This window comes from Stegodyphus dumicola, chromosome 3, assembly GCF_044657685.1.
Source record: "Stegodyphus dumicola isolate Sdum_Otavi_A_Nest chromosome 3, ASM4465768v1".
Taxonomy (NCBI): domain Eukaryota; kingdom Metazoa; phylum Arthropoda; class Arachnida; order Araneae; family Eresidae; genus Stegodyphus; species Stegodyphus dumicola.
Genome location: NC_140770.1, coordinates 152,834,742 through 152,848,051, shown reverse-complemented (window position 1 = coordinate 152,848,051; position 13,310 = coordinate 152,834,742). Strand labels below are relative to the sequence as shown.

Genomic DNA, 13,310 nt, shown 5'->3' with positions numbered 1-13,310 from the left:
CTCCAGAGAGCACGAGAAAATAATTTGAAGTTCAATAAGGCTAAATGTAAAATAAAAGTTAATCGTGTGAATTATATAGGGCACGAGTTAAGTGAAAATGAACTAAAACCTGATTTTTGTAAAGTGGAAGCAATTGTTAAAATGCCAGAACCTACAGATGTGCCTTCGCTACAAATATTTTTTGGAATGATTAATTATTTAGTCAAATTTATTCCTAACTTAACTACTATTACTGCACCATTAAGACAATTACTACTTGAGAAAAATGTTCTCTGGCACTGGACTGAGCATCAAAGAGCTTTCGAAACACTTAAAGAATTGATTGCAAAAGCACCCGTATTAAAATTTTATGATGTTAATAAGGAAGTAACTCTTTCAGTAGATGCAAGTTCTGAAGGATTAGGTGCTGTTTTACTACAAGAAAACCGACCAATTGCTTATGCTTCCAGAGCTCTAACAAAAAGTCAGAAAAATTATGCTCAGATAGAAAAAGAGCTTTTAGCTATTACTTTTGGATGTTCTAAATTTCATTAATATATATATGGCAAACGTATTACAGTTGAAACTGATCATCGACCATTAGAAAGCATAACTAAGAAACCTCTTTTTAAAGCACCACAGCGATTGCAAAGAATGCTGTTAAATTTACAAAAATATGATCTAGATACAAAAAGGGGAAAGCCTTATTAATAGCAGACACTTTGAGTAGAGCATATTTGAATACAACAGAAGAAGATAATGATGAAGATACAGAAATTTGTACACTGATTCCAACATCTGATGACAAAATTTATGAATTGAAGAAAGGAAGTGAATGTGGTGCTACACTACAGTGCTTAAAGAAATGTATTCTGAGAGGCTGGCCAGAAAGGAAACATCAGGTAGAACCTCAAGCCAAAGTATTTTGGCAATACAGAGATGAGTTGACAATGGAAAATGACTTATTTTTCAAAGGAGGAAGGGTAATTATTCCTTTATCTATGCAAAAGAAAATGTTAAATTTAATTCATGAGGGTTATTTTGGTATAGAAAAATGTAAGAAAAGAGCTAGAGATGTTTTATTTTGGCCACTTAAGAGCAAGCTGATAGAAGATAAAATTTCAAAATGTTCTATATGTAATGAATACCAAAACAAAAACATAAGAGAGCCTATGATAACACATGAAATCAATTTACCTTGGAATAAAGTTGCGACAGATTTATTTGAGATTAACAAAGATGTATATTTATTAATTGTAGATTAGTATTCCAACTTTTTTTAAATCTCCAAACTACCGGATACTCGAAGTCAGACAGTAATCAGTTACATGAAATCTCATTTTGCAAGATACGGTATACCATTGATAGTGATATCTGATAATGGACCTCAGTTTGCAAGTAAAGAATTTGCAGACTTTGCAAAGAAATACCAATTTAAAAATATAACAAGCAGTCCATACGATCCACCGTCGAACGGATTAGCACGGTGTTCAGTACAAACGGCGAAGAAATTGTTAAAGAAAGCTCAAGCAGATCATGCTGATCCTTATTTAGCATTGTTAGCTCATAGGAACACTCCAACTAATGAGATGCTAGGATCACCAGCTCAACGACTTATGAGTAGAGAACAAGAACGATTCTTCCTACATCTGAAGAATTACTTAAACCTCAAGTTATGAAAAATGTAAAAGAAAAAAACAACCAAGAAAGAACTAAACAGAAGTCATATAATGATTGTCATACAAAAACATTACCATCGCTAAATAAAGGAGATTGTGTTCGGGTATATCAAGATAATCGCTGGAAACCAGCAGTTGTAGAAGAAGTGCATAAAACGCCTAGATCATATATACTTAGATCAGGTGGATCAGTATTGAAAAGAAATAGAAAAGATATTAGAGAAAACAGTTCAGCTGTTGAAGAGAATATCAGAGGAACAGAACAAGGAGTTAATACACAGAAAACAGATGTAAAAGGATATGATTCCAGATATTCTCAAGGGCAAAGTTTAGAAGATCAACTCTGCTAACTCAGAAACAAGGAACGGCGAGCAAAGAACTAGAAGTATGAGAGTGATTAGAAAGGCGGCCAGGTATTTGGACTGATTTTAGACTGTTAAAACTTTTGAGCTCTTAAAAAAATGGAAGATGTAATATTTAATAATTTGTAATAGTAACATTTAATATTTAGTAACTTGTAATTGGCAACACTTTGGATACAGATATGAAAATAGAACTATGCTGATATTGCAGTGCTCTGTGAATATACATTCTAAGATTGTAAATAATTAGTTTCTAAAAGTGTACCCTCATAATAATATAGGCTCAAGGAAGTTTTCTATAGCTTCCTTTGTTTGGAAACATGATATGAAACTATTTTTCAATACTCTGAAATCTTTCCAAATGAAACTTAAGATGGGATTTACGAGTACTTAGAGAATTATGTTATTGGGAGTTAGGAAACGCGATATTTTGCGTTTCGGGAGACCAGACAATTTTCTGAAAAAACGGCAAACTGTACTGAAAAAGGGGCATCTATTTAGTTATTACTTAAAAGACTACAACTGGGCATAAAAAATCCAATACGCTTTATCAATGTTTGTTCTCTTGGGCTTGCTTCAATCAGGTCATTTTAGCAGCTTCCCAGAATCACTGAACTCCTTATTTTATTTCCGTTAAGCCATCTTTTTTTGGAAGAAAGTGAAACTTTAATATTAAGTAAATGAAGTTGGCAATGGTTTGTTGCTGCAGGCTGCACAATGGTTGTCAAGATGAGGACCAAAACTCATACAGATTTTTCGCGTATTTTTTTAATGCGACCAATATTACTCATCTTTATTTCATTACCGCAAAACTTAGGTAAGATTTACGTGAAACTTTTTGATGAATACTTTTCGTTTCAGGCATGCTAAATATGCGCAGGCTTTTAAGCGTCTTATAAGTATATGATGAAAAGAATATCTACTTTTCCGTAGTGATTTAAACAAGTAGGAAATCCAGCAGAAAAAAATTTTGAAACACAGAAAATGCTTAGAAGAGCTGGAAATTCAAGCCAAGTTCTTATAATTTTAACTGAAGTACTTCTGAAAATCATTAATCCTTGGCTTCTGGTGGCGATCTCGTTTGGTAGATAAGCGGAAATGGCAATTTTGAATTTGCAAACTATAAAATATTACAGAACAGCGCATTAGATATATTGACTATTGAAAGAAATTCATTAAATTGGCCTTTTATAATTTTTGTTTAGTGTTTCTTATAAACTACTGTAACCGAGATTTTCAGATGCATAATAAATACTTCCTTCTTGGTATGTAATGCCTTCTAGCTTGCTTTAGATTATTGAATAAGGACAAAGCACATGAGGTCTACCTGCCTAAGAGGAGAAATGTTTCTTATATTAAGTTTTACTCCAAGTTACTGTCACCAAAATATTAAGCGAATTTTTTATAGGAGTAAAATTGATTAGAATGTAAGTTACTTTCCTGAGATATAAAAGGATAAAGATATTACAGATCTACGTAATGTACGGTATACATTTATAGTTTTTTTTTTTTTTTTTTTTTTTTTTTTTTCTTCTTTTAGTCCATCAACATAAAAGTGCAGAGTTTTTCCTAATCAGTATACATCTGGATTTAAGGATGGATTTTATAATTTAAGTTAATTTGTTTGTCTAATCTTTGAAATATGGTAACAGGTAGTTTGGCGACATTTTGGTAAGGCAATGAAGGTTACTAGCTAGGACTTTAGCAAAAATCTGAGAAGTACACAGTTTGAATCACAGTTTATTTCATCTTGGAGAAATGAGAGATCATGAGACATGTAATGTAACATTTTCCGGAAAATTGAAATCATGATTTTAGCTAATAAGCACTTAGAAACAATTTCGCTGCTAAAGTGCAGAATCGCCCACTTATTTGTTTGGCCCTTTTTACAAGAGTAGGAAGAGTTGGATTTATGTCAATTTTCTTTGACATTTTAAGAGAAAATAGGTCAATGTGTACATGGATAAAGTCAAGAGTGTGCGCAATGCCATTTTTGTGCAATTCTGACATGTTTTTTTGGCTGATATTTGGAATATGGTAACAGGTAGTTTGGCGACATTTTGGAGGCGATAAAGATTACTACCTAGGACTTTGGGAATAATGTGAGAACTACTCAGTTCCGAACGAATCACTGTTCTTTAATCGGAAAAGGGGGTATATTTGTAAAAATATCTGCTGTACTTTATAGCAGTAGTTTCATTCTATGTTCTGTGAAACAGTGTTGTTTAATATTTGGATCCCATGGCCGTATATAAAGTAAATCCGAAATTTTTATTACGTTTATGTGTAATTGAAAAGAATTGCTTAATTGCGGATAAATATGAATGTCCAATATGTGGGAATGAAATGAGATATGTGGGAATGAATGAGTTGTCACCAGAAAATGTGATGATATTACGCACAGACTCTTGACTCTCACCATCTGCATTATATGCAAAAAGGTGCACTTCATACCATGATTTGGGAGCTGACAATGAAAAATAATAATTTATTTACTACCAACATAAACAACACTAAACAGCTAATACTAGCTACATGGTAAAAAAATAGGATGATCTTTGCAATATGGTAACAGGTAGTTTGGCGACATTTTAGAGGCGATAAAGGTTACTACCTAGGACTTTGGGAATAATGTGAGAAGTACTCAGTTCCGATTACGCATTATTTTGTGTGAGGGAAATGATAGATTATGAGATATGTCATGTGACATTAATGGACGAATCACTGTTCTTTAATTGGAAAAGGGGGTAAATTTGTAAAAATATCTGCTGTACAGCATTAGTTTCATTCTATGTTCTGTGAAACAGTGTTGTTTAATATTTGGATCCCATGGCCCTATATAAAGTAAATCCGAAGTTTTTATTGCTTTTATGTGCAATTGAAAAGAATTGCTTAATTGTGGATAAGTATGAGTGTCCAACATGTGGGTATGAAATGAGATTGTGTGAAAGGAAGGATATTACAGATAAGTTAGAATGGTGGTGCAAGAAATCTGGTGAAAATGGACATTTTGTGATCCACCATGCACTCAAGATTCTGTAGAAGATTAGGTTAGTATTTTTAATTATTTGAGGATATTATTTTTATGCATTGTTCTAAATGTAAGGAGTAAATGAATTAATATGGTATTATTGGAAAATTGTTATTAGCAATGATTTAGTTTAAAGTAATTAGGATTGTAAGCTAATTTTTATTAATTTAATGTATGTGCTTATTTATATTTTAAGTAGTGTTTTTTAATTTAATTATATTTTAATTAAATGATAGTTATTTTGTGAATTATATGTTTGTAGCAATTTGGTATATGTTGCAGTGGAAGTAAACGTGCATGGAAATAATTTAAATATTTGACACTAAGTATTTGTAACCATTTTTATTGTTTGCGTTATAAATTCGTTGGTGACGTTTATAATAGATAATTTAGGTAAAAGTTTTTGGATATTTTATTTATATTATACGTGGAAATGTTCATCCTTGGAAAGGGTATATACTTTTTCGATATCAGGTAATTTCATATATGTGCTTTTTACCGAGTTTAAAGATTCACAGAATTTTTTTGCATTTTCGTGCAAATTTTTGTAATTTATGAGAAAATAGCAGTGTAGATGGATAAAGTCAAGAGTGTGCGCAATGCCATTTTTGTGCAATTCTGGGATTTTTTTTAAGTAAAAATAAGTCGACGTGTACATGGTTACTGTGTATGTACGATTTTGAAAAACGCTGCAAGGAGTTTGCGATTCTGCACTTTTTCCAAATTTTACAGTTAATATTTGTCATGATTAAGCAGTTTTGTTCCATAAAATTTCTAGCATAAGTGTAATTCGGCTAGCAGATTGTTGGAAAAAGTGTTGAGTAAATAAAAAGAAAAGAAACATGTCTTTACTTGTGAAGACAAAATGGCGGCGAAAAAAAAAATAGGGGGTTGCTGTAGCAGAGTTAGTCGCCAAAAAATCGCCAAGTTATCATAACCCAAAGATCAACCCTTTTTTTTTTTTTAAGTGAAAATAGGTTGGCGTGTACATGGATACCGTGTATGTGCAATTCTTAAAAATGCAGCAAGCAGTGGGCGATTCTGCACTTTCTCCCAATTTCGCACCTAATCTTCGTCATGATTAAGCACTTTGTTCCATAAAAGTTCTAGCATAAGCGTAATTTGGCTAGCAGAGTGTTGGAAAAAATGTTGAGTAAAAAAAAAAAGAAGAAAAAAAAACATGCCTTTACTTCGTGAAAACAAAAGGACGTCCAAAAAAAAAAAAAAAAAAAAACTAGCAGGTTGCTGTAGCAGGGTTGGTCTCCAAAAAATCGCCAAGTTACCATAATCCGAAGATTCACCATTTGTTTTATTATAAAAACTGTTCTTTTTTATACATAAATAAAAGCTTCTCTATTTATAAAATGTAGGGTTCTGTTAACAAAATATCAGAATTGACACCTCAGCTTATGGAAAATGTCATTTTATGCACAGATATGAAAAAAGTTTATGCATGACTATGGACAGTCTGTTTTCATTATTGTGTACTGTTTATGATTATTTTATTAAACCTTTTATCAAAAGTAGATTTTCTGAACTAGCGGTCCATAGTTTCAGTGAAGTGAATGTGGTCATCCATTTTCATTAAGTATTTATTTTTTGTTAATGAATATAAAAAACTACCGTAATTTCCGGAAGAAAGGCCGCATCAGCGTAAACGCCACACTCAAGAAAAATAGCGGGAAAAAAAATTTAAATTGCACAGAAACGCCGCAATAGATTAAATTGCCCGTGACATCATCGTGGGCCGTATAGATGCAAAAACTCAACCTAAGTCCTCATATATGACATACCAGTTAAGAAAAATGCATGAAATGAAACCATAACTCAAAAATAAATTAAAGGTAAGAAATGTGGAAAATATATTTATTTTCACGTATATACTTATATTTACCCACTAAAGAAGTCCATATTTGTAATACTCAGACTATATTATAAAAAATGTTGCAACAACGAAATATTAAATTTGGATGACAAAAGGAAATTTTAAATTTTACTTACGAATTACAGCAAACTATACATCATATGAAGCCATCAAAATCTGATTCTTCACTATCTGAATTAAAAAGATTTAGTAAATCGTGATCTAAGTCTTCCAGATCGTCACATTCATCCTCTTGATTTACAGTCTCTTTATCTAAGGATATAATTTCAGCTTCTTTGAACCCTGCTATTATTGACGATGTTTCTACCGATTTCCACGCACTTCCTGCCCACTTTGGAATTTCTTCATAAGATGCTCTACGCATTTTACCGCTTTTGGTTTACGTATGCAATCCTTCACTCATCCAACATTCCCACCGCTTTCAGACTTCAGCTTTGAAGGATTTATTACCTGAAAAATATAATGGTTGTAAGATTTTTGTCAAACCACCAGGAATTATTGCTTCGGTCGTAGACAATTTTTGACATCTGGTTTTCACTGACTCAAAGAAATGAGCATGCATGGAATCCATTACGAATAACCCTTTTGGTTGGAAAAAAGATCCCAAACGACACTGCCAAACTTTTTGTAGCCACTCGTGCATGATTAAATAATTACGTCATTAGGAAAATCTCCCTTCGGAATAGTCTTTCGTTTAAAAATGATCATCGGCTTTAGCTTGCCACCGTTTGCGGCACAAGCTAACACACATGTAAATGACGTTCTTTTATGCCCTGTCATAAACACAGATACAGTTTTTGCACCAGTTTCATCAACAATTCTGTTTGCAGGAGAGTCGAAAGCTAACGGCGTTTCATCCATATTTATTATTTGCGACCGAAGATTTTTTTTTTTTTTTTTTTTGTCAATAATAGCTGTCACATATTTTAGAAAAGATGACTTTTTATCCTGCCAGTCCATTGGTAATTGTTGCCCGACTGTTGTTCTAGTACACAAAGAAATATTTTTTCTTTTCATAAATCTGCTACACCTCCTTTGAAATCATTTATATTCATTCGTTTTGCTATAAATTTTGTTTGTAAGCGAATTTTTACAGTCGAAATTGCCATTCCCTTTCCTCGTTGCTCCTTTATCCAGTTTGCAAGGTCGTCCTCTAGATTTGGCCACTTTACAGTACCACTTTTTTTGTCTCGTTTCTGTTATGGCATATTTTTAAGAAGTTCTTTTTCAGTTCTCCAACGTCGAATACATCTGTCGTCCACTTCAAACTTTCGAGCTGCTGCTCGATTTCCAGTTTGTTCAGCACGTGAAATTACATTAAGCTTAAAACCAGCAGTATAGCTTCTGTGCCGTTTAGGGACATTTTCAAAATTTTTTCGCTCCCTTCGTACTTAAAAACTATTTTACAAGTACTTGTACCCAAACTGATAGGATCTGTATCTGGCAGAATGCCAAGAAAAATCCATTCATGCTGAAGGGGAAATATGTCAGAGTTCGTTATTGCGAGGCAGGTGGAGTCGTGACAGCCTTTGAAAAAAAATTGCAGAAAAGGCAGGGGTGGGGAGAGGATGGGTCCTGGAAAATTCATCGAATGGCAGAGGAGAGACTATTCAAACTGATGAGAATGTTGATTTGAAAGGGGGAAGAATGTTATTGTTCTGAGATCTCGTTTAAAGTGAATAAGGCATGTAGGTCTGTTCAAGGGAAAGAATGTAAACAAAATAACGTTCGCAAAAAGCAACTCAATGGTCTTTTGTGTGGGAACAGCACCAGTCTATGCACAATGACAAGGCCATCCAAACTATGTACAATGACCATCATAGGAAATATTTTACTTTTAGTGCACCTAAACGCCGCATGGGTAGAAACGCCGCACCTGCTGAAAATTTAAGTTTTAAACACGTAAATGCCGTGGCGTTTCTTCCGGAAATTACGGTATTTGAATTCATATTTTGATATTTATCAGCATTTTCTATGCATCTTGTTGTTTATTTTCTGCCTCTTTCAAGCATGCCTTTGTGGTGTAAAAGTTAGCACACTCGCAGCATATTGAAGAAGTCCAGGTTTGAGTCCCGCCGGGGGGCGTTCTCATTTTTCATGTCTCCTGCTTCAAAATAACCTAATGACTTTACAGTGGTGCTTGAACTAAAAGGTGGTGGGTGATGATTCTTCACCACCAGGATTTTGCAGTTGGGGGTCCCTTAATCTCCAGTCGCTCTTTAAAAGGAGGAGTATTTTCTCCCTCCTTTCTGCATGCCTTTGTTGTGTAACAGTTAGCACACTTGACACATATTCGAGAGGTCCGGGTTCGAGTCCTGGTGAGGACTTTTCTCATTTTTCACATCTCCAGCATCAAAATAACCTAATGACTCTACAATTTTATAAAGCATGTCAAAAATAATTTAAATCTAATGAAATGTATATATAATTAAAGTTTTGGAAAGAAGGGGGTGATGTAACAGTGGTGAAAGGTATGCATGGAGTAAAATAGATTAAAAGCACTGATCTAAAAGCAATAAAATTTTGAAGTAGAAAGTCATGCCCAAACTCTGAGATAATATTGCAATTTGAAACTGTTAACACAAGTTAAAGAAAGCACTAAGTAAAATTTATGATAAAAAGTTGCATTTCTTTTTCAATCCAAGGTATAATACAGTATTAATTATCTTACAGAAACTTATATATCTTACAGAAATTTTATAAAAAATGCTTTGCATATAATAAAGTGCAATGTGTAATGCATTATCCGAAGATGTTTTAGTGTGTAACAAAATGTCCTGTGCTTGATTTTAGGAACGTTGTTGACATCTTATGAAATATTTTATGGGACTCCTCTATGTTGCTATATGAAAGTACATTAATGTTCAAAAACTAGTAAGATTTGAAATTTTTTGTCATCTGTTGATTACTATGATATTCGAATTCATCAAAGAAAAGGAGAGGCATAATGGGCCATTTTCAGTATTCTGTGGGCATTTTTTTAACTTATTTCTGAAGGTCTGTGTGTTATTTTTTCTTTAATGCAAAACTATTTAAAATTCAGAACTTTCCTGTTTGCTTCTCCGTGTAACATGTCAGTTAATTCAGCATAAGTTCAGCATAAGTTAAATGACCTTTTCTAATATGCTTGTTTCTCTTTATATTCAAATTTACAAGTAATATCTAGCAGAAATTCCCCCCACTTTTTTTTTTTTTCTCTCTTGTTTGTGTGTGTGTGTAAAACTAAACCTTAGTTTGGCGTTAAATAAAAAGTCTAGTCTATTCCAAAGGTATTTTTATCTGTTTTCAGTAGAAGAGAGATCAAATCATGCACTCTTTTAAAACACATTTAGCATGTAAAGATAGTTTTTTTTTTTTTTTTTTTTTTTTTTTTCTCAACTAAAAAACTGAGAATGTAAAAAATCAGTGATACTGGGATTTGAACTGTGGATGTGCTATCAATTTCACCATGAGAGTGTTCATAAGGAATAGCAATAATTATATTCTTATAAGCCTTTTCATTTGAAAACCCTACCAAATTAAGGGTAAGTCATGTATACTAGGAAATTTGAGATGACATGTTTCTTTAAAATCTTTCACTTGAAAATGTCTCTAAAGAATTCAGAGTAGATTTTCATCAACAAGTCTTATTGAATTATGGTATATGTAAGGGATATACTTAATAAGTTTATTCCTTGTTTATTACCTTAAAGTTGAAGTTACTTAAGTATTAGTGCAATCACAGTAGGAGAAGTTCCCAAATTTTTAGAGTGTGCTGAACTCTGACAACTACCATATTTTCTTGAAAATAAAACCAAGAAAGAAGACACATTCAAGAAATATTCGTTAACAAAAATCATTTATTTTAATACACTCATGTCCTCTTCTGGAACATCGTCATAAAGCTTCACATCACAAGTTCTGGCTTGAATTTTTTACTTCATTTCCTCTAAGACCCTAGTCCCTAGCCTCTCATCTTAAGCAACAGAGCTCTTCTCAACTGAGCTCTTGTCCATGTAGCCTGCTCACATGACATTGGCAACACAGTTGTCCATTATTTTTTCCCGTGTTTTAAATTACAAATTATTGTAACTTAGGCTTTTTCATTGATTTCTCTCCATTAGATTAGATTTTCAATGTAGTAGGGAAAATGCTTAGATTTTAAAGGTCTTGGATGCAAGGAATTCTGCGTCGAGGAAGAAGGATTTTCCGGTATATGTGGTAGTACTGAGAACAAGCTGAAATTTGTGAGCACTAGGTCTGGCTGTGCTAATGCACAGTGTCTCTAACCAAATTGCTAAATGATATCCTTGGTTGTTCTTGCCATGTGTTTTCTTGCATTGTCATGGAGGTGTAGCACATCCTTGCTTTTAACAAAATCTCTCTCATTCTGCCACAATTCAAGTTGTGGTTAATCTTTGGATTATGGTAACTTGGCGATATTTTGGTGAAAATTTGGTGACCAACCCTGCTACAGCAACCTGCTAGTTTTTTTTTTTTTTTTTTTTTTTTTTTTTTTTTTTTTTCTGACGCCATTTTGTTTTTACGAAGTAAAGGCTTTTTTTTTTACTCAACATTTTTTTCCAACAATCTGCTAGCCGAATTACGCTTATGCTAGAACTTTTATGAAACAAAAGTGCTTAATGATGACGAAGATTAGCTGCAAAATTGGGAGAAAGTGCAGAATCACCCACTGCTTGCCGCATTTTTAAGAATTGCACATACACGGTATCCATGTACACATCAACCTATTTTCACTTAAAAAAACATACTCTTGTCTTTATCCATGTACACTGCTAAAGTCCTAGCTAGTAACCTTTATCGCCTTACCAAAATGTCGCCAAGCAACCTGTTACCATATTCCAAAGATTAACCCAAGTTGCATTTATTGCAACTACTGCAAGTGCAGGTTGTCATTAATGGTGTGGCTTTGTGGTGGTAGCTTATAATGCACCACTTGGCAACTAGTCATCACAGTTCATGATCTTGTGTGGGTGCAGAAAGAAGCCGCGAGGTGTGTGACAATTGGTGTCTGGTATGCTTGGGTTGTCGTAGTGGATTCATTTTTTGTCACTAGTAAACATTCTTCCAAGTATGGGTAGTATGGGTGGGTGTATTGCAATGCTGAGATAACAGTGCAAGTAGGCTATCATTCATTATTCCATTTTGGCTGCCAATAATGTGTGAAGTACCCACTTGCTCAATTTGCATAGTTTCCCTAAGCAGTGCACGTTGTCTCTTTCTCTGGAAATCTAGAAGTGCTTGGCAAGTTTAACACATGTTTGACTGCTGTCTTTTGTGTCTGTTTCAAGGCCTTGTTTTCCAATATCTGTGGTCATCCATTGTGGGATTCATTACAGAGATTTCCCAACCTGAAAGTCAGGAGCTCTGGGGTGCATTTGTTCTTGGCATCTTTTCCAAATGTGTGACATGTTTGTCGGCTTGCTGACGAGCCTGTTTTGAAGTCACACAACAGACAACAATAATAAGCTACTCTGATAACTCCATTTCTGTTCAACCCTGGATGAGCTATGATTGCTGTGTATGTGTGTGTGTGTGTGGAAGGTGCCAGTCTATATTAATGCAATATTTAGGTCCAGGTCATTGCACAAGTTCAGAAAGAGTAAATTGTGTTTCCAGCTTTCAATACATCTTATATTAAATTATCACAAGCTAGAAAGAGTGAATTTTTATAAAATATGCTGTCAGCTTCAAAAACTATGAATCTCAAATGTTCGTCATATCAGAACCATGAATTTGTGAAATTGTTTTGTAAAAAACATTTTGAGGGATTTGAAACTGTCTCAAAAACTAAGTTATGACTTTTATTCAATAATTTGGGTTGCTTGATTAAATATAATGATCGGAAGCTACTTCTAGAGCTCCAAAGAGCTCTATTTTGAATCTAGGTAAGGCATGAACTTGTGTCCATTGGTCTAAAGGTCTAATTGAACACATGGTGGTTTGGAAATTAGGTTAAAGGAACCTATATTTTATTTGTGAAATATTCTCAATTAACACTAAAATGGATGTAGGTTGAGTCATGCCAATAACTTGAATTATTGAATTGAAGACATGCAAATAATGATGGCAGTGTTAATATATCAGTTTACGGGTATCCATAAAGCTTACTTATTATTGCTGATGCCAGGGCTATGAACAAGCAACAAGAGAAATAGCCCCCCCCCTTTTTAATACACTTTTAGAAAATCTGTAAATGTTTGTTCAGCATCAGAAAAATAAAATAATTTGCATTTAGATGAAAATAGAAAAAGGTACAAATTTTTAATTTTAGTGTGATGTTAATCTGTTAAAAATGTTAAAAGACAAAATTTAAAAAAAAAAGAATGTTAGATTCCTTTTTTTTTTTTTTTTTTTTAACCTTAAGCTATTAA

General features: G+C 33.5%; 1 protein-coding gene across 1 annotated transcript in view; it reads left to right on the top strand.

Annotated features, from left to right (window-relative positions):
- The first annotated feature begins 2,683 nt into the window (after positions 1-2,683).
- LOC118193251 (uncharacterized) overlaps positions 2,684-13,310 on the top strand; it is a 34,738-nt gene continuing 24,111 nt past the window's right edge. Inside the window, exon 1 of the mRNA XM_035364304.2 lies at positions 2,684-2,837. Within this exon, the coding sequence (XP_035220195.1) occupies positions 2,738-2,837 (100 nt within the window). The 5' untranslated portion in view covers positions 2,684-2,737. The remainder of the gene's footprint in view (positions 2,838-13,310) is intronic.